The following is a 20,283-nucleotide window of genomic DNA, read 5'->3' on the forward strand; positions in this document are numbered from 1 at the left end:
CGGGGCGATATAGCCCGCGCTCTCTCATTGGGCGCTGTGGGAATGGACGAGGCCCTGGATCAATCACTGGCGGGTCGCCTGGAGGAGGCTGGCCAATGAGGAGCGGTGGGGGGCGGGGCCGCAGGGGTGGTGGCGGCAGCGGCGGGCGGCCGAGCCTGGCGCACTCCATGGCGGCCGCCGCCCGCGAACCGGTCTCCGCCACCGGCCTCGACGAGGCAGACGAGGCGGTGCGGGGGACGTGCGAGGACGCGTCTGTCTGCAAACGGTAGCGGTGCCTGGTGCGGGGGGAGCGGCGGGGCGGGCTCCTCCGGAGTCTCCCCCCAGCGGGCCGCGGTGCTGGCGGGGATGAGGGCGGGCGGGGAGGTGGCGAAGAACGGGCCGGCTCCTGGGAAGCCGGGCTGGAGGAGAGGGGAGAGAGCCCTATCCTTTCCCCGGTGCCGGCGGGGCCGGTGTCCTTTATCCGCACCGGGGCCCGAGCGGCTGCAGGGGCCGGCTGGCCCGGGGAGCGCACCCCACGCTGTACAGTCTATAGAAAACTCATCTCTATGTGCGGGAATAAACTTCAAAACAGGGTTGGAGCTCCCCTGGGACAGGGCGAGTGTTTGCTCTGAAGGTGCTTTTCCCTCGGACCCACCGCTTTAGTCCTCAGCTTTGCCATAAATTTTCCCGGTCCTGTTATTAAACACCTGCCTAATTGTCAAATCAAGTGTTTGTTTACAAAACTGCGATAGTTAGAAATATACTTACTGCAATTTCAGTAATGTTGGGTGTCTGAGGAAAAAAAGCCATCTTAATATTTTTCAGAATTTTTTACTCACCCCCTCGGGAGGATGGGTGCTGGGAGGGCGATGAGGTTCTTTTGCCCTGTTGGGCATGGGCGTGAATTTACTTTCTGTTATTGCTGGCTTTTTGTTCTATCTTTTGTTACTGCAGCAAGTTATTGGGGTGGTTTGGTTTGTTTTTGAGAGTTTACCTTTTCAAATTGGTTGTAAAATTAGGAAACTCTATTAGAATAGAACAGCACTGTTGTCTGCCCTGAAGTGATATGTAGAAGCTCTGGAATAAGTGCAAACAACTCATAGGATAATGATGTATAGAAGTAAGGAATGCTTTGTCTGCGGTCTGAGGAACTTTAGACAAGCAATTCCTCTTTACTGGGTCCTCAAGGAGGAAATATTTGAGATTAGGGTATTTGCTTGCAAAAGTTCATCAAATAGTGCCGAGGCCATTAAAAAGATGCTTGTTTAATATGACAAGAGCCAATATTTTTTTACTAGACTTTATGTAACTTCTTAATCGAAATGGTTCTGAGAATTCAGCAGGGTTTTTAAACCTTGTCTGCGTGTACACACCCAGGTCAGAGAGTGACCTTTTCAGCCTGTGTATCTTTTAAAATAAACTTTAGAGTAGTAATATTTTAGGGTAAAAGTTGTCTTATTTCATAATTCTCTTATTTTTTTCCCCTCTGCTGGGCAGGTTTGCTGTAAGTGTTGGCTACTGGAAGGACCCTTACATCCAGTATTTTGTGAGACAAGCCAAAGAGAGAAAAGCACCTGAAATCAATAGAGGTAAGTTGGTGTGTGAACTTGAATGATGGCAGTGTGAAAGTGTTCTTAACTGGTCTTGAAGAGCACCTGGCAAAACCTCTCTATATAAAACCTCTAGGTAATATGAACTGTAGGAAATATGTAAAGGAATGAGTCAAGTTTTCTTCACAGTAATAATTCCGTACTGTAGCCGATCTTTTAAGTATTATTCTTTAAATCAAAACTCTTTTCCTTTGCTTTCTTATTCTGAATGGAATGTCTCTGTGTGTCTCAGCTTGCAGTAATCTCTACAGAGTAATCAGAAATGTTGATTTGACCCAAGACAGCAGGGTGTGTTTGCTCTGGTCCCTGCAAAAGCGTGCACACTAGTTAGAGTTATTCTGTTCAGTCTGAGGTGAAATTTGACTAATACTTTTATTTAGCCAAGGAGTCCTGTTATCAGTGCATCAGATTTCATTAGTAATAAAAACAACCCGAAAACCCCTTAGGTAACTTAAAAAGAATGCACTATTCTTCCTAAGACACACCGTCTTTTAAATAGACTACCTAAAAATCTTACTGAGTGTTAAACAACAAGTATTATATTAAAGTAATATTTGAAAACAATCTTTTTTTTTTGTTAACAGGCTATTATGCTCGTGTTCATGGAGTCAGTTATCTGATTCAAGCTTTTCTAAAGAAGACAGAATGCAACTGTCAAATTGTTAATCTTGGTGCTGGCATGGATACCCTGTTCTGGAGATTAAAGGTAACGATAGCTGAGAGTAACAGACTTGGCTGAAGACAAAGATTTGTGTGGCCGTTTGAAGCGCTTTTCTGTGAGGGCTTGTCGGTCCCGCATTCTGGAGCGGAAGGTGGCGGGGTGCAGCGAGGCCGACTGCCCTGGCTGCTCTGCCTCAGTTCTCAGCTTGCTTGGAATTATTTTAGGTACCTTTAAACCTCAGTGCCCAGGAGGGGCTCCTGTTTTCACTGGCTTTTACCAAAAAGAGTGTGACATGAAGCTGACCTCTAGTGGGCTTTCAAGAACAGAGCTTGAACTCCACATTTTGCTATCTGCTTTAAGCCTTAAGATTTCACTTTTTTATCCTATATTAAAATAGGAATAAGGGACCAAAGTACAGAATTGTACAGGCACTATTTACATGTTTCTGAATTATTTATGTAAATGTGAGTTTATATATGTAAATATATATGTCTGTCTGTATGCACATGTGTCATTCACAAAAATGTAGATTATTCAGATGTTATATGATAGTACCATTCTGAGTGAACGCACCTCTAAGTCATCTTGTCTTCTCATTAGCGTTTACATTTGTAAATTTGGTTTCTGGAAGAAAGCCCAAGGAGGCCAGTCACATTTTGCTTGGTCACAATTCATGGAATCGTAGTATTGTTTAGGTTGGAGAAGACCTTTAAGATCATTGAGTCCAACCATTAACCTACCACTGCCAAGTCCACCTCTAAAATAATGAATTTCCTCTAACATGTAAAGCTTTTCTTATCTATGTTCCCATGAAATTTGTCGATACGCGTTTTTATTAGCTTTCCTGTTAACAGTGATTTTAATAACTAAAGTGGGGCCTGTAACTCCAATTCTTTCTCCTTGTGAAGAGCAGGTGTGGTTTAATTAACATAGAGAAGATGGGACCCAGTTGACCAAGTGCTTCAGTGTTCTGACTACTGATTTAATCTACTGTTCAGAAATTCATGAGGTTGACAAGCTATAACTAGCAGCATATATCCATCACAAAAGGATTGCTGCATAGGGAGAAACTTAGTACAGCTTATCTGTCAGGGTGTCAAATAGTGGCAACATGAAGTGAAGAAGTTTTCCCCTTTTTTTGTAGTAGAGGAACACTGATGCACTTGTGATCTGGCTCTCAGTTTGAAGACGGATTGTGGAATATGGTCACTTTCTGTGTTAACCTGCACAGAACGTTCCTGATTCCCTTCGTAGAAGAATATACTGAAGATGCATTGTAAATGTCGTAATAGTTCCCTGTTGTTGTGCCCTTCTAGATCCTGATAATGTGTTGTTGGAATATAAGTTTTGGTGATCTAGTGTCTAGAACTGCTGTATTACATAAAATGTTGAAGAATTTCCCTAATGCTTAGAGAACATTCTAATGTCTCTCAACTGCTTTTGTTATTTTGGTTTATTTTTTAAGCAGTGGGACATTAAGTTATGCTGATGTTACAAATGCCAATGTAAACTAACACAAAACTGTTTAGGACTTAAGGTTTTATCTTCTTGTCATGTGCATGTGAAACTTGAACGTCCCTAATTCTAGAGTCTTACTCCAATTCTCAGGATGAAAATCTTCTCCCTAGAAAATATTTTGAAGTGGATTTTCCGATGATAGTTGCAAGAAAAATACATAATATCAAGTAAGTATAGCGCTTATGTGTAGCTATGTGAAACTGAATGTAATTCAGCAAAACGTCATGAATTGCAAGCTACGGTTATTTCATCTCTCTTCTGAGAAACTCTTTACGCGCTAGGATTTAGAATAAAGGTTTCATTGTGCAGGCAAGTCATGTATGGGACTGTGCAGCCACTGTCCCAAATTGGAGAAGTTGATACGTGGAAGCTTTAGGGAGGCAAGCAGACTTACTCTTAATTATGTAAAATATAATGGGCAGGGGAAGCCTCACGATGATGATGAGAGGCGATGAAGTCGTCTTCTCTTACTGTTGAAGACAGTAATAAATTCCCAGACTTGTATGTTTGGTTAGCGAGGTAGGATAGCTGGTACTACACGTGAATATTCTGTTTGAATTAACACATTGAGGCTTATAGAGGATACCTGAAGAGAGTGTCTGGATTTTTCTTGAAAGATTCCCCCAAAACTTAAGGCTCATTGGGGATAAAACTTAGTAATAAGTCTAACTTGCAAACGTTTTTATTTCCAGCAGAGGGCAGAGGTATTCTCTTGTCTGTTTTTAATACACACACGTGTGGAGAGATATATATATATATATGTATGTTAAAAAAAAAAAGAAAACTGTAAGCACACTGTTAAACAAGCTTAACTGCTCAGAAACGCTTCTTCCTTCTTCCCACAGATCAAAACCTCCCCTGTCAAAACCAATTATGGAATCCCATTCAGGGGACTCTCTTCTAATAGGTGAGTCATCTTAAAAATAAGTCAGCGATGTACTGCAGCACTTTTAAAACTTTTCTGATCATTTTGTTCTGCTATGTGGGCAGGCTTTTAATGTTTGAAATGCTGTTTGGACAGAGAATTGGGAGGAAAAAGAGGCTTTTTTCTTCTCTTACAGACTCCTGCCCATTTGTTCTGTGTCATGTTAGAAATGTCTTCTCTTGAAGTGGTTTTATTCTGCCAGAAAGTTGTTGGGTTTTTTTCTTTTTCTCTCGTATGTAGCTTAAGTTACGTTTTCGTTCTCAGAAAAGGAAGAATGCTACTGATAGTCATATGCACTGGATAAAAATAGCTATTGAGTGCTTTTCTCTCTCTTCTTTCTGTCTTGTTAAAAGCACAAGTCTTTACGTTTAGCGGAGTCTTCACGGAAGAAATACAGCCTGCAAAGCCCATTTGCAGGATCCAGTGCCATTTGTTAGTATTAAGAGGATATTAGATTCAGGTGGTGTCGTGTGGTTGTACTGTCTTGGCTTATAGCTATGTTTGTGTCAGGACTGTAGCTTGAAAACCTCTTTATTTGTGGGGAAAAAAACTGGGTTCTGTTGAGTAATGTTTTCTGTGCCTGAATAGCAGATACTGCACTATAGTAGGTGCTTTGGACCCTTTCCGAGGAACAGTAATTATCTGCATCTACGATACCAACTAATTTGTGTTCTCAGATGTGACTCTAAACCAGAGCTAGCAGTGTTTTGTGTTCCCTGGTGTGATTACATGTACGGGTGCTTTTAATAAGCACGATTCTAGCTGAGGCTCTGGAGGGCTTCAAAGGGGCCTCCAAAGAGTGAGGAAGAGGAGCAAGAGTGAGGAGTTGTCTTCGTGCTGCCAATGGCAAGGTGTGGGTGCTTCAGCCCAAGGCTCTTTTAGTGCTTTAACTCGGATCAGAGTACTGCCACACGTTGATTTGATTGTGTATGTTTATGCATATTATGCACATTTTGTTGCTGCGTATTAGAGGGTCTGAAGGGTCTTAACTTGACAACGTTTTAGGTGTCATTTTATTTCTCTAAAGCTGTTTCTTTTGTTCTAAGTGCTGCATTTTAAATATTTTAGAGTAGCCATTTTACTGTAACCTGGCTGATGTAGGCTCTGCTGCACTGCGCTCTTTGGGTTGTAGCATAAGGTCCAGGTATTTGGAGATGGTGGAAGTCTATTGTGGCACCCCAGTTTGAACTGGCACTCGTTAACCACGGGTCAGTTTGGCAGAAATTCGTGTGGGAACTCTCATTTAAGGACATATTGATGGCAGTGCTTCATGTGGAATTGCCATCAGAAGAGGCTGTGGACTAAGCAGGCAAATCAAGCAGTCAGATGAATAGAGACTTCTTACAGATCTGAGGGAACTTGACAATGAACTCGCTCAGCTACTAAGTGGTGTATGCCCTCTCATTTTAAAACTGTCTTAGTACCTGAGAACTGGAAGGTGGTGGCTGTGACTCAGATGAGCTCCAGGAGAAATCCAGGGAACTACGAGCCAGTAGGTCTAATGTTAGTCCTACATCAAATTAGTAGAAACTCTAACAGACAGACTTAGTGGAACAAAGGGATAATATAATTTGTTGAGAAAGAGTCAGTATGGCTTTTGTAAAGGTAACTTATACCTCACAAACCTATTGGAGTTCTCATAGGAGTCAACAGGTATACTGGAAAAGGACATCCAATTAATACAGTGCTTGAATTTAAAAAATGTGTTTTGACAGTGTCCCTTCACAAAGTTTGCCAAAGAAATTGCGTGGTTGTTGTTGGGGGAAGGAACGGTTCTCATATGGATAAACAGCTGGGTATGGAGGGCAGGCGTATGTTGCTAATTTTCATTATGGAGGGAGATGGAGATTTGTGCTTAAGGATATATTGTTGTTCAACACTAAGAAATGATTGGGAAAATAGAGTGACTAGTAAGTGGCAGCTTGTTGGCAAGTCCACACTCTTCAGAGTGGTAAAGTGATGCACGTGGGGAGAAAAAGTAGCGTGTGCCTCACATGTCAATGATAGGCTTCTGGCTGATCATTGCTGCCTGCGTACAAGATCTGGGTATTATAATATATAGATATATTAAAAAATTGGCACAGTAATGGTCCAGAAATCCAAATCAAATTTAAGCATTCTTAGAAAAAAGATGGGAAACAACATAGATGCTAGTATTAGTAGTAGTATGTATTTGCCCTCTCTTTGCCTTTTCCCTAGGTAGCTGTTGGCATCTGTGCGAGGCGGGATACCATACTAGGGGCTCCTTTGGTCTCACCTGATACAGCTGTTAGACTAATGCAATATTCCGGGAATACCACCTGGCATAGGGATTGTAGTGGGGCATAATGAAGCAGCATTTTTGTGAGTTTTCCATGTGAAGATACGGATTAGGATTTTAGAATCTTGTGGTGGAAGGTTGTCCCATCCTGTCCCCCCCAAATCAGTTCCACGCTGCTGTCTCATGTATACCAGGAATAATTTGCTTATATGCTTTGGAATTTGATTTTTTGGGTTGTTGTAATATCGATTCACATGACTCTTGTTCTCTTACTGCTCTTCTTCTCACACTGAATGTTTTCATTTCATGTAACTAGTGCTAATAGACAACTTTATCGGCTTCAGGGCAACATCTGCTTTCTCCTTGCACTTTATACAAAGCAATGACAGCATGGCTTGTGATTCAAGTATAGATATTTGTGGCCTCTGCCCTTGAATGCAGCAAGATGACACTCGTCATTGAACAGCTTTGTCGTTTCCTAGGGAATGTTAGATCTCCAGGGGAAAGCCGTGAATTTGTGCAGTAATTTGACATTGCTGTGGCAATATCAGGTTAAATTGTTTTCAAAGTTCAGTGGCACTATCTGGTTTATGATGCACTTGCTGGTGTTAGGAAGTTAGTGCCCCACCTTTGCTACCCTGCGAGTGCAAATTACACTTCAGTGAACTATTACCTTTCAGTGCCGCTCATACACTTTCAGGCCCTGTCTAGTCCAGCTTTGGGACTTGGTTGTTTTCACGTCTTTTTCCTTACGTTTCCGAACTTGCTTGTGATCCAAGGCAGACGTCAGGAGTGTTGCTGTCTTGGTGACCTGCATGCCTTGTGTCGGGGATGATCCTGCGCTTGCAAGACAAATTAAATTTCTTTGTGTTTTGACACGTCCCCTGTTCTGATGTTGTAGTTAAACAACCCGAGCGAGACCAATACTACATCACGCCTTTGAGCCGGCAGAATAGGTTGTATGGGCTGGTTTGTAAAGATGCCAAAGATACCTTAGGATGAAAATCCTAATAAAATCCGTTTGAGTCAATAGTATCCTGCCTGCTATCTCTTGGAAAACCTCCAGGAAGTTGTTTCACTAATCTGAGAAGAGAGCGAAAAAAGAAAACGCTGAATTCTTGTAGCAGGGGAAACACTGCGCTTTGTGCACCTGTGCTTCTATAACGCTGCTTCAGCAGAGGGCTGGAGGTAGCGGGTGAGAGCCTTAGGGCCACCATAAACCAGAGCGTTTACGTGCTGGTGGAATGTTTCGGTGAAGAAAAAAATTATTGCAGTGAGGTCAAAAGGCAAATATAAGCAACTCCGGCTACTGTTCGGTTTCTGTGATGATGTCTAAATTTGAAATACTTGTATTGTGACTTCTATGCCAAAAGTTGTGGAAAATACACGTACAAGTGGGATGACCAGAACAAAATGTTCTCCGTTGCATTATGCAATAACTGAGTGTCTCTTACCTCAGTGTGAGGCGATGGTGCAGTTGTCAGTCTGATTTTTAAAATCTAGAGGTTGTTTGCCTAGTTAAGTATGATCTCTTCATCCCTTTGACTTTATATGTAAAATGACTTTTTTAATGCCATGCATAGGCCAAAGGTGGAAGCTAGCAGAAAATCTTACAAGAAAGTTTGGAAGAGGCTTTGCTTAAACTCTTTTCTCTTGCCTTTTTTTTTTCCTTTTCCCTCTCTTTTTGAATTTTAAAATTGGCTAGTGTAGATTTCATATTTTTCCCTAAGATTTCCTTCAAAAGAAAAGTACTGATCATAAACGTTGAAATATACGAATTATGGCGATATCTACTGACGTGCTTTCAGATATGTTTAAAGCATACAATTTTTAGCAATTGTATCAGCTTGTGTATAATGCGCGTGCGGCTCTGCCTCGGTACTATCTGTGGTTGTGTTTGCCAACAACCATCAATGGAGAGTCGAGGGAAGTTGGCAGGAAAACGTGTGGAGGAGCAAGTACATTCTGTTTGAATGGACCAAAGAAGGGAGAACCAGACGGCCCCGATACTGGAAATGGAAGTCAAGTGATTGCGTTTGGAGTAAAAGGCTTTTGAAGAGACAACCCATTCCTCATCAGCTTTCTCGGCCTTTTAAAAGTTCCTGCAGCAAGGAGTCCTGTATTAAGGCATTAAGTATTCTTGGCTTTAGGGTTTAAAGAATATTTCCACTGAGCCAAATCACCCTTAAAGAAACCTGTTCTAGTTTGGTGTTTGGGTTTTTCTCCAATAGATAACTTGGCATACCCAGGCTACGCCTATGTGGCTGTTTATTTTCACTTGTCCCCAACCCACATCTCCAAAACTAACCATACTGGTCACCTAGGCCGCTGCCTTTGGCCATCCCCGCTCCCGCCGTCTTAAGGCATAACAGCAACTCTGTGGGGTTTGTTCGTGTGTATACAGGCTTATTAACACCGACGTTAGTCATTTTGATTGCTGAAATTTGAACCGTTTTTTGAAGGACAGTTTTCTAACCTGGAGTTTGAGAGGTTTTGCCCTTTCCTGCTCTTTGCTAGTAAAAATGCTTGAATCAACATGATGTGAGCAAGAGACATTTACTTCCGCCTCTGAAGTTTTTGTACTGCTTCCGTTACTGTATCACTTAAAAAAACTTTTGTAGTTTATTTCTGGTTATAATTAACATAGCAGTATGTCCAAGTCAATGAAGCTGGACAAGAAGATTGCATTAATTTCATACTAATTGTGGTGACTGACGCTTACGGTGCTGTATCTCCGGACAGCAAACCAATCGCTGTATAAATACTTTCCTCTGTGTGGTGCGTTTTTCTGTGTGGCTTTTCTTGATGCCATTATCATGGCCTTGATATCATAACTTAAATAGAAGGGTGTGGGAAGTAGTAAAGCTATTACAGAACATGCACATGGAAAAAAGCCTTGACTCAAAATGTTGAATCATTTGCCGCACAACTTTTTTTTTTTTTTTTTCTCCCCTGTAACTCTCTATATGAAGTGTTCTGGTTTCTCTATCTGATCAGAAATACTGCTACAAAGACAGCTGTTGTCGCTCGTGCCGTTTTCAAACAGTTGGTCACTAGAAAACTAAATGGAGATACATATTCCAGAATGTTTGAAGCGCTACTTATTTAATAGATTGCCTTTTTTTTTTTTTTCCCCCCCTTCCTGAAATGGAAAAAACCCTTTCATCCTGTCTCTTCAGCCACTTGGCTTCTCTTTCCCTCTTCACCTGGCTCTTGACGTTTGCTCCCATTTTACCGTGTAGAAGCCGTGTCTGTCCTCAGCAGGATTCCGAATGGAGCTGTGCCAGAGCTTGCTCGGGCAGACAGATAGTGACTGGCCATTACGAGGCCACTTTAAACTCTCACTCTGGGGTTGGGTTGTTTGGTTTTTTTTCCCCACTGTTTTTACTTATTTTACTGCTTGCTCCCTCGCACTCATATGGTAAGAGGGGAAAATTATGTGCTATTCTGTCCTAATGACTTCACTGGAGTAAAGCTAAAGCGCAAAAGAGCAACCTGATGGATTCCCACAGAACTTTTAAGTCTTTAAGTGGGTTTGATACTGCACTTGTAAAGTTGTAAAGGGCTTTCTATGGGGACTGGGCTCATCTGGTGGAATTGATTGCAACTGGTTGTCAGAATTATTGATAGCAAGATGCTGTTGTTGCTGCTGGCTTCCTTACAGTTTTTGCTAGTATGGAAGAGGGTCTTTTGACTTTAGTATTAGTTCCTCCTTCATGTTGGAAAGCGTTTACAGGAGCTTGCTGCCTGTTCTATCCCAGGGTGAGAATTTGTTCCTTGGAATACTTTTTCTAATTTGACTCCATGCCCAAATACCATTGCTAGATCATACGAAAAGGCTAAATGATAACTTTTTTTGGTCCCTAAATCTGTGTCACATATATATGTACACACACGCATATATATTATATAGCTATATGTATTGTTAATTTGTATGGCTATATGTATTGTTAATATTTGGAACACTGTTACTCTTAAGTTAGTTTTTCAGAAATGGATGTATTTTTTCATGTACTTATGTACATACATTGGGTTATCTAAAAAGACTCTATAAACAAAAGAGAAAAACCCTGCCTTTAATCTTTGCATTTTTTCTTCTCTCTGCATTCCTTGAAACCATGGTAACGGATGGGATAACCTATCTGCATTAGAGTGGCTGCAGAGTGAAAGATTAGGCTTGTTGCGGAGTCTGATGTTAATATATCACCACCTGTAAACCACAGCAGTCAGGTATAAGGGGAATTAATGTTTTAAAAAGAAGAGTTTGCAGTTAATTGTTAGGTATAACAGAACAACCTTTGACTTAAAATTCATATGTCCCCATGTATTTTTGTTTAAGTTATAATTTCAGCATCCCTCTTATTTGTAACCGTTAGTCTCTCAATTTTAAACTTGCAGATTCTCACAGCCTAGACTCCAGTCGATATTCCTTAGTAGGAGCAGATCTCCGGTTCTCATCAGATCTGGAGGAAAAGCTAAAGAAACATAACCTGGATACACAGTAAGATTTTTTTTTTATTTTTTATTTTTTTTAATGAGGGCTTGTGGAAGCATACTGGTGAGAGTAAAGTCAGGCTCGGGCATACGGTATCTGCACCCAGTGCTCATTATGCTATTTCCATGGTTACCTTTTCCTGAGCCCTTGGAGCAGAAGGAATTGTTCAGACACCTCATGCAGCCTCCCTGCGCCGAGCAGGCTGGCACTGCTGTCACCGCTTGGTAGTTCCAAGGCTGAAGCAAGGTTGTTCCTTGCATCGCCTATTCTGCAAACTGCGCTTTCGTCCTATTCCTGAGAAGATCAAACATTACAGAACTATTTGCTTCTTGTTCTTGAAACGCCGGAGGGAATGAAGTCTGGCTTTCTGTGAATGTGTTTCTGGTGATTGGTTCTCTTTGGGGTATGTGATCCTTTCGCACGAGTTAAAGCTCTTGTAGCAGGGCAGGCAGCTGCGATTCCTCCTTGCTTTCCGCCCCCATCCCTTGCCCTGGGGGGGATGCGTTCCCACAGCAGCCATTTTCTGCCTCAGAGCTCACATGAGTTTTCTTTCTCTACTTCGTGAATTTAACTCTTTTAGAGATTTCTAAAAGAGTTACCCCTTGCTTAGATTTGGTTGGAATTTAATTCATAGAATTGTAAGTTATTCAAGGGAAATATCTAAACTAGAGATGTATCAAAATGTCATAAATTGCTTTTTTTAGGAGTTAGTTCAGTTGCATTTAGTTTTAATGCTGACTGATGGGCAGTACCCACATCAGTGAACATCGTTCACCCCTACTGTAATGGCTATATGAGTCCAGGTTTCTGGGAGCTTAGCTGGTAAAATGAAGCATAATTCTGTCAATGGTAAATTATTTCCGAGTTTTATCTTTGTAATTATTTTCTATTGTCTCTTCTTAAAGCTCTATTGTTCCCTAGGCCTTTTGGTAAAGTGATTACTGTGGAGGCCTTTGAGAACTTAACTCTTGGAGCTAATATCTGGGATTTTATTGTTCAAGTGTTAGGCTTCTGGAGGGGGCAGGATTTAAGTTTTTAGAGTGGATGATGGACATACCTTTCAAATATAAGATATATAAATAGCGGCTATCTGGCTGGGTAGGAGAGAGCATATGGGTAAGCAGAATGCATCAAATTGCCATTTAAATCTTTACACTTCCATCTTCTGAAATCTTGCCTTGCTTGCCTACATTGCTGCTCCTTGTGAATTTCTCCTGCTTCTAGTGACTTTTCTTTTTCCTGTTCATTCTAGCAATTAAAACTCCTTAATTCTAAGGAAAATCACTCGTGTCAATGTCTATTTTGGGTTTTTTGTGGATGGAGGGGGAAGAGGCCATGTGCAACCTATAGATTGCATTTTGTTAGATAATGACATGTGAAGCTCGTTTTACAGATCTTGAACAAATTTGTCTAATTAAAATTCTTGGAACTTTTTTAAAGAGGAAACATTTTTTTTCAATTTGCATTTTGTTCCTAATTTTGCTGATCTCTAAAAGACTGCGGATTGTGTATATAGGGTACAATTCTTCTGCAAAATGAATTTTAATGTGCACTTCAGTTCACACTATGACAGTTCCGAGAAGACTTGCAGAATAAACGTTCTTCTGTGTTCATGGTATGGCTGACTTAGGGGAGATTGTTTCCTAATATCTCTTGTTTTGTAACCATGGGAGTCCCCTGTCGACTGCCAGAAAACCAGGTTCTAGTCAACTTGATGAAGCGATTTCATTCAGCCTTAAATGTCTAGTTCATAAAAAGGGTAGCTCTTTTAAGAATTTTTGGGGACGTGAAACTACTTGCTCGCTAATAATTCTTTATAGATTTTCCTTGTTCTTTTGCTGGAAATAGTTCTCTTGGTTTTTTGTTTTATAGTTTGCCAACGCTTCTGGTAGCAGAGTGTGTGCTGGTTTACATGACACCGCAGCAATCTGCAAATCTTTTAAAGTGGGCAGCAAGCACTTTTCCAGTGGCGATGTTTATAAATTATGAGCAGGTAAAACAAAAATGGCATTTCTAGACCTGCGTTATTGTCATAAAAATTACTCTCAAAAGTGGGAGTTCTGCTTGTAAAATAAGAGTGGGCCATATCGTTTTGTATAGACAGCAGTTTCTGCTGAATTTCTTTAGTAATGTGTTTCATCTTGCAGATCTGTTAGCTCGTTGTAAAGAATATGTAGCTATTCCGGAAGACTATTGCTGGACTATATTGAACCAAAAGAACTGAGGCTTAATCCAAATGTGGAGAAAACCATAGAATATTGGTTTAGATAAGACAGAGGAAAAAAGAAATGACGCTGAATGTTGGATATGAGTGTATAACATTACATAATTACCTCTCTGTGTTCTCTGACAAAGTGGAGCAAAAATCACATCAGCGTGAACTTAGCTTCTCTGTAAAATGCTGCCTCGGGGGAACTAGGTGGCTCCAGGAATTATTAACAGGATCTTCTAAGCTGTAAATCACTGCTAGAGAGCTGGACCGAGCTGCTGACAATTTAAAGCAGTCCGTTTTCAGTGCCCCGTGCAGAGTCCCTGTGCCTGCAAAGGCATTGTCACTATTAAACTGACACTCAACTTGTGAATGTGAGATAGCTGAGGAGGTTGTGGCAGTGGGAGACGACACCTGGTGTAAGAATATGTGAAACTTAAATGTTATCCTGTACGTTTTATGACATCGACAATTTGAGAGTTTAACCAAGTTACTGCTTTTCACTGCGATTACATTCTTTTCGGAAGGGGGAACACTTTTGTCTCATTCTCTACCTGAGGTGAATATGACGGACAGGTTTGGACAGATCATGATTGAGAACTTGCAGAGACGACAGTGTAACCTGGCTGGAGTGGAAGTCTGCAGATCCTTAGACTCTCAGGTAAAGGGATGCAAAGCTCAGGGTGTGTTTCATATTAAACTTAATTAACCTGTCTACGAGTTCTGCCTCTGTGTGTGCACTGTAAGGCTCAGAACAGTGACCAAAGCAGGTTTGGGGTGGGGCGGTTGCTACCCACCAAAATCCTTTCCTATCCGTGTTACAGTCGTTTCCTTTTATCAATGCCGTGGTTGTTCGATATCACTTAGTTTTGTACAAAAACTGCAGCAGATCAGAGCACGGATCTGTCTAGCCCACTGTCCTCTCTGTGCAGAGGTTAGCAGATGCTTAGAAAAGGGTATAAGTGCTCTTCAAAGAACAGGTCAAGCAGAGGGCCTACAAAATCCTGAGGGGGAAAAACTGTTCTCTGGTATTTTTCCTCGAGTCCTCTGAAAACTGTGCTGCTTGTTTATTTTACAGAAGGAGCGATTGCTGTTAAATGGCTGGGAGACGGCACATGCCATTGATATGATGAAAGTGTACAGCTTTTTGCCACAGGCTGATGTCAAAAGGTATTACTGATAGCTCGCTTGCGGCCAAAAGTCGTCTTCCGATCCCATTTCCAAGGTAGTTCACGTCAATATGTAGCATGGGATCCCCTAGTATGAGCGAGAGGAGGCTGTGTGCAGATGCAAGCTAGGTAGACAGGATGTGTCTGAGTCCGAAGCTCTCCAGAGCCTTAAGGATAATGCCTGGAGCAACATTAGTGATCCAGGGGGTTATTGCTGCCAGAAGTAGAGTGGGTGTGATATAAAGCATCTCATGACAGAAATTTGCAGACAAAAGATGCTACAGAAATGCCGTGTTGAGTTTTTCTAGTACCTGAGATGTTACTTGTGAACGTCCAGCCTCCGCAACACTAGATGAGTGGAGGGGAGTCCTAAAATACACTCAGAACAGGCAGCCACTTTTCACATCCCCGAGGGAGATGACATCCAGGTGTTTGCTCCAGTCTGGTGGGCCTAGGTAGGATTACTTTTTTATTACAAGTGGGTGGAAAATGGCCAGTCCTGATCTTCCCTCCCTTCTTCCTTGGCAGCATATTTAGGTAATGAGCCAAGGCAGGGCAGTCATTTAGCGCTATGACCTCTTGTACCGTGCAAGCAAAGAAGGGGAGAGAGGAGAGGTGTGCCCAACAGCCTGGGGTGACTCTGTCTCAACGGATGGACGCATCTTCCATTCATACCGTGTTCATGATTAGACTGCTGGGTCTGTAGACAGAGCTTAGTACATAGAGGGTATAACCAAAGGCTGTTATAACAGTCAGTAATCTGCATGGAATTTGTTAAATTATTTTTGCATTAAAGAAAAGCTAAAAAGGGGGAACCTCTTTTTAATGAGTAACTTCTTAAGTATATAATATGAAGTGTGAATTGCTATGAGTCATTCAGTAACTATAGTTTGAATTAGCCGAACAAGTTACCTTGGTCAAAATAAGTATTCACATATGGGGATTTCTCAAACCATGGAACTGAACAGGTGAGGCTGAAAATCATAGGTTGTTTAAATAGGAACGATGACTGTGATTGTGCCATATGGCACTTGTGGAGAGACGTAGCATGTACTTTTTTTGCAGCATTTTTGACTACCTTAGGTCTGTTCGGCTCCTTCCACTTGTTCCAAATGCCAAGAAATGGGTTACATAAACTCTGTCCTTCGGTATTAATGAGGAAAATAATGCTTTCGATTTACAAAAATCTTTACAAAAGTGTTCTTCTGCAGCGCTTGCACGTTCTGTGAGTGTATTTAGGAACTTTTACCCCTCAGCCCCTTTTGATCCTCAGTAGCAGCCCTTCCAAATGTTTAGCATGGAAAATAAACACTCCTAGAGTGAGGGAAAGGAATGTGCCAGGTTAAACTTTTTAAAGCAAGCACGGCTTGGGAGGAGTTCTCCCCATTTGTTTTGGCGGAAGATATTCAAAGATCTTACTTTAAGAATCCTAGGTAGGAACCATTTTAGGAAAAAAAATCCTCAGGTCTTATAGGTACCATTTGGTTTATGCTTCATCATGAGCTCATGTGAGAGAGTTGTTAGAAGCTGCACTGGTGTACCCATCACTCTTCCAAGACATAATATGGTCTGTACCCATCACTCTTCCAAGACGTAATATGGTCTGGAGAAAATACTGTCTTCAACTGTTCACTGTAACCCTTTGATAAAGATAAATCTCCTTCCAGCTGTACTTCCTTTAGGCTGTACTATTGTGTCTACGTAAATCTAGCAAGACCAGATCCGTGCAGTAAGAGGGTTTGAAGAGCAATACTGGTATTTGTGAGAAGTTACACAGGTTAGTCCTGGAACATGAAATTCCGGGGATGAGAAGATGAAAACGTCTTGTGGGTCACTTGTTTCATACATTGACAACAAAGGCTAGGAGCAGTGGTGGTATCTTCATTATGGACAAATACCTGTATTAATTTACTAGAAAAGTAAACTACCTTACTGGCTGTAGTTTTCACTCCTATGGAGTGAAGAAGAGTACATCAAAAACTGTACTGAGACTCCAGCTTGAATCACAATTTTCATTTTATTCCTACAGAATAGAAGGACTTGAATTCCTAGATGAGAAGGAGCTGTTTGAACAACTAATGCAGCACTACTGCATCTGCTGGGCTTCAAAGGACAGCAGCAATCTGGGTAATGTTCTCCAACATCTAGGAGGTGACCCTTTACATTAAAATCTTATGTGGAAAGACTGGAACTACGTACACCAGGTGTATGGTAGAAGTATCCTGTCGCAGGAGTGGGGTGTGCTTCTCTGTCGTTGCTGGGGCTGTGAACACCTCCCCGGTGGGGTCTCGTGACTGTTTCTACACAGCCTTTTGAGGGTTTGTATAGGCATCTGAATTGCCCAACAAGAAGCCTGTCCAGTACAGGGAAGTTAGAATTTTTACACTGAAAGATGCCGTATGGGTTACTTTAAATAACTGCCTGTCTTATACTATCAGTGCTAATTGAAAGGTTTACAAATCCTATGCATGTGAAGTGCCATATGGGCACACAGTATATGAAATCACAGTGTCCTGACAACATAAACACAAAAATAAATCTGTATTACTTATCCCAGTCTTCTGCACTGTCCCCATTTACATCCATCTGAGACGTAAGTTTTCCACACTGCTTTCTCCTGGGGGCTGAAGTTAACTCTTTTAAATGTTGCTTTTGTTTTTAAAGTTCTGTCTCTCCTAGACTGGAATTTCTTTGAAACAGAGAGACTTGATTTATGCTTTATGTAGCATAATGTATGTTGCTGCTGCTTTAGAAATAATAAAATCAAAAGAATTGTGGTTTGGGTGAAGGGATGGATGTCTACAGCTAGTATTTGTCCGAATTAGACAACTCTGTTGCAGACACAGTTTGTCTCGTTTTCTGTCTGCAATTTCAGGGACTTTAGTCTTTCCAGAATATTTCTCTGGCTGCCAGTTTATCTTTTTCCTCCCCTTCTCCCTCTCTGCCCTTCCCTTGCTCCTGACAAAGCAGTATTCAAGAACAAATTTTATTTGCTGTGCCTTAGCAGACGTGAATCTGAAGTTGTGCGTGTATTTCAGCCAGACTGAGTAGCAAAGCATTGGATGGAGCTGGTAAAGCTGGATCTTCAATACCCTGTTGCTGCTGTAACAGAGCTGCCAGCTTGGGCTGGCTGCTGACCTGAATCCTGCAGCTTCGACAGTTTTGAGCTGCAGAAACCCACATTTTTCCATTTGATTTCTTAAGGCTAAAAAGGGAAGAGTGTAATACAGAACTTATTTCTACAGGAGCTGAAGCCGAAAAGTTCACCTATTCATTCACCTATTCACAGTAGTCGGTATTCCTGGGATCTTCAGCATTGTTCTTTGCTGTGATTAGAGAAGTAGTTAGGACAGTTTTGGGTACTGAGGTTAAGCGATGCAGCGTATCTTAGAAGTCAAAAAAGACAAATCCCAGAAGAGATAATCAAATGTATAATGCATGGATATGCTGTAATATAAAGCAAGCTTTCTTTATGCAGAGTGAATTTGCTGCCCTCACCAATGGTACTTTCCCCAGCTTTCACTTTATAATTTCATGGGCAGACCCTTAGTTCAGCAGCAGCCTCTGTGTTGTTCCTTCTGCCATGAATAACTTCAGCGCTCCTTCAGATTGGCTTGTTCAAATTAATTGCTGCATCACACTCAAAAAAGGGTTAAAAAAGTATAGATCAACCTGTTTCCTAACTTCCTTTCCCGACACTAAATCCTTTACGTTAAAGTTTAAAAAAAAAATAAATAATATTATCAGGGCATCCTTCTTCCTATGTCTAACTCTTCTAATAGTAGTGTAGTACAGGTAGTATAAGAATAAACGCTTGTTTCTCACTCCCGCCTCCCTTTCTTTTCAAATAGGTCTTGCAAACATCACGTTCTAATGTATTTACTGGAGGGGAAGCCGTGGGCCCAGAAGCCACGGGGGCTGCCTTCTACTCGAGACAAGATCACAGAAATGATGGGACTTTGCATGTGCCAACTTCAGCCTGTGCATCTGTGTAAGCGGCGCCAGCAGAGGAAACGCTGGGTGCTGCTGATGTCGACTGTCCTTTTTGGGTTTTCGTAGTTTTAATGAATCTCTTGTGCCCACTGTGAGCAATTGTTATAAGGCAAGACTCGCCTCCCGTTCACAGATACATATAATGATGGACTTTCATAAGATGTCAGTAATTCTTGTTTAAAAGCTTGCCTTCCTTAGTTTAAAACTGAAAGTGAAGCGTTCTTGGATTATATGATTTCCCCCTTTTGTCCTTTTGTGGATATGTAAAATGTATTTGTGACAGGAAGCTGGAAGGTCCATGCTGGTGAGCTGCATTATTGGGTGTCCCTGCACTGTGCACAACTGTTCATGAAGGTTAAATCTTTTAATTTTCGTTCTGTTCAGGTTAAATTTTATGAAGTGTCAGCATGTTGGCTTTTTCCTGGCTCTTACCATTGCTACAAGGCTGTCACTATAGTAGGTATGTTATTACAGGGGAAGGGTGAAAGAAGAAGGGGGGACGTGGTACTTGTTCAGTGGTGTACAAGAAACTGGATGATGTTAAAGCAGACTTTATTTAACTGGGAAGGGCTAAGCTTGGCAGTTCAGCTCTGGGATTGTAAAGGTAAGAAAGAAATTAACCTAAATTTGCACTGCTTCTGGTAGTATCTTTTACACCAGTTTCTCATTCTTCTTTCTTTCCCCTTAAAAGAAAGAAACAAAATCCCAACAGCAACAAAAGACCTTGCCCTGTTGTTTGAAATTGAATCTTGCAACCTTCCTATGAGAAAAATAATAAATGTTTAGTATTTATAATTTGACTGGTATCTTACTCATTAGAAATGACCTATTTATATCTGATCTAGCAACTAAGTTTTTCCTCTCTCACCAAATGCCTCACCCAGAGTATTTTTTAAAGCAGTTGCAAGCATAAGCAACCATTTTTATACTGCGTGTGACTCTGTACTGTAAGTATTGCTTGCTTTGGAAATAGTTGACATGGGCTTGGACTGGAGATATAAAGAAAGAGACTTTTGAGATACCAGAAGTAGTAATCAGTTCTTAGAAGTGACAGTCATAATTTCAGAAGAACAGAAGTGGTAAAAAGAAGCGGCCTTCCCTTCACTGCCCACCTCTCTCAGTTTTAGTTGACGATAGCTACAGGCCACCTCCTGTAATGTTGTGTCAAGCTGATTTCTTAAATGACAAGGCACAGAAATACAACATCTGGTTAATGCTCTGCTCGGTCTTTGCAAACTGTTCGCATAAACTCTCTGCTCCCAAAGGGAAGGGATGGACTGTGCAATTATGAAAGGAGCTTATAACCTTTGCTTCCTAGATAACAATATCAATGGTATGCTTATGCCTGCACGTTTTAGATGTTTGGGCTTATCTGTACCCCTCTTCTATTAAGAGGCATGGGAAGCTGTGTCTGTGTTAGTGTTCACCGTTTCTCTCTGCAGATGCAGGAGACCATAAGGGTAC

The 20,283-nt window shown here is 41.4% G+C and overlaps 1 protein-coding gene across 1 annotated transcript; it reads left to right on the forward strand.

Moving 5' to 3' along the window:
* The first annotated feature begins 103 nt into the window (after window positions 1-103).
* On the forward strand, window positions 104-19,614 carry LCMT1 (leucine carboxyl methyltransferase 1). Its single transcript, XM_074598560.1, has 11 exons — window positions 104-265; window positions 1,477-1,568; window positions 2,174-2,295; window positions 3,859-3,935; window positions 4,614-4,675; window positions 11,352-11,454; window positions 13,321-13,441; window positions 14,217-14,318; window positions 14,736-14,827; window positions 16,856-16,953; window positions 18,678-19,614. Exons 1-11 carry the CDS (start codon window positions 168-170, stop codon window positions 18,698-18,700), a joined length of 990 nt encoding a protein of 329 aa, XP_074454661.1. The 5' UTR covers window positions 104-167; the 3' UTR covers window positions 18,701-19,614.
* Window positions 19,615-20,283: the final 669 nt, after the last annotated feature.

The sequence above is a fragment of the Larus michahellis genome, chromosome 8 (genome assembly GCF_964199755.1).
Source record: "Larus michahellis chromosome 8, bLarMic1.1, whole genome shotgun sequence".
Classification (NCBI taxonomy): domain Eukaryota; kingdom Metazoa; phylum Chordata; class Aves; order Charadriiformes; family Laridae; genus Larus; species Larus michahellis.

Bases quoted from the DNA above. Each gene is read 5' to 3' on its own strand.
- LCMT1 (XM_074598560.1), top strand. From the start codon at position 168: ATGGCGGCCGCCGCCCGCGAACCGGTCTCCGCCACCGGCCTCGACGAG. The intron at 4,676-11,351 runs GTGAGTCATCTT...TTAAACTTGCAG, and splicing joins AGGGGACTCTCTTCTAATAG to ATTCTCACAGCCTAGACTCC. The intron at 16,954-18,677 runs GTAATGTTCTCC...CTTTTCAAATAG, and splicing joins AAAGGACAGCAGCAATCTGG to GTCTTGCAAACATCACGTTC.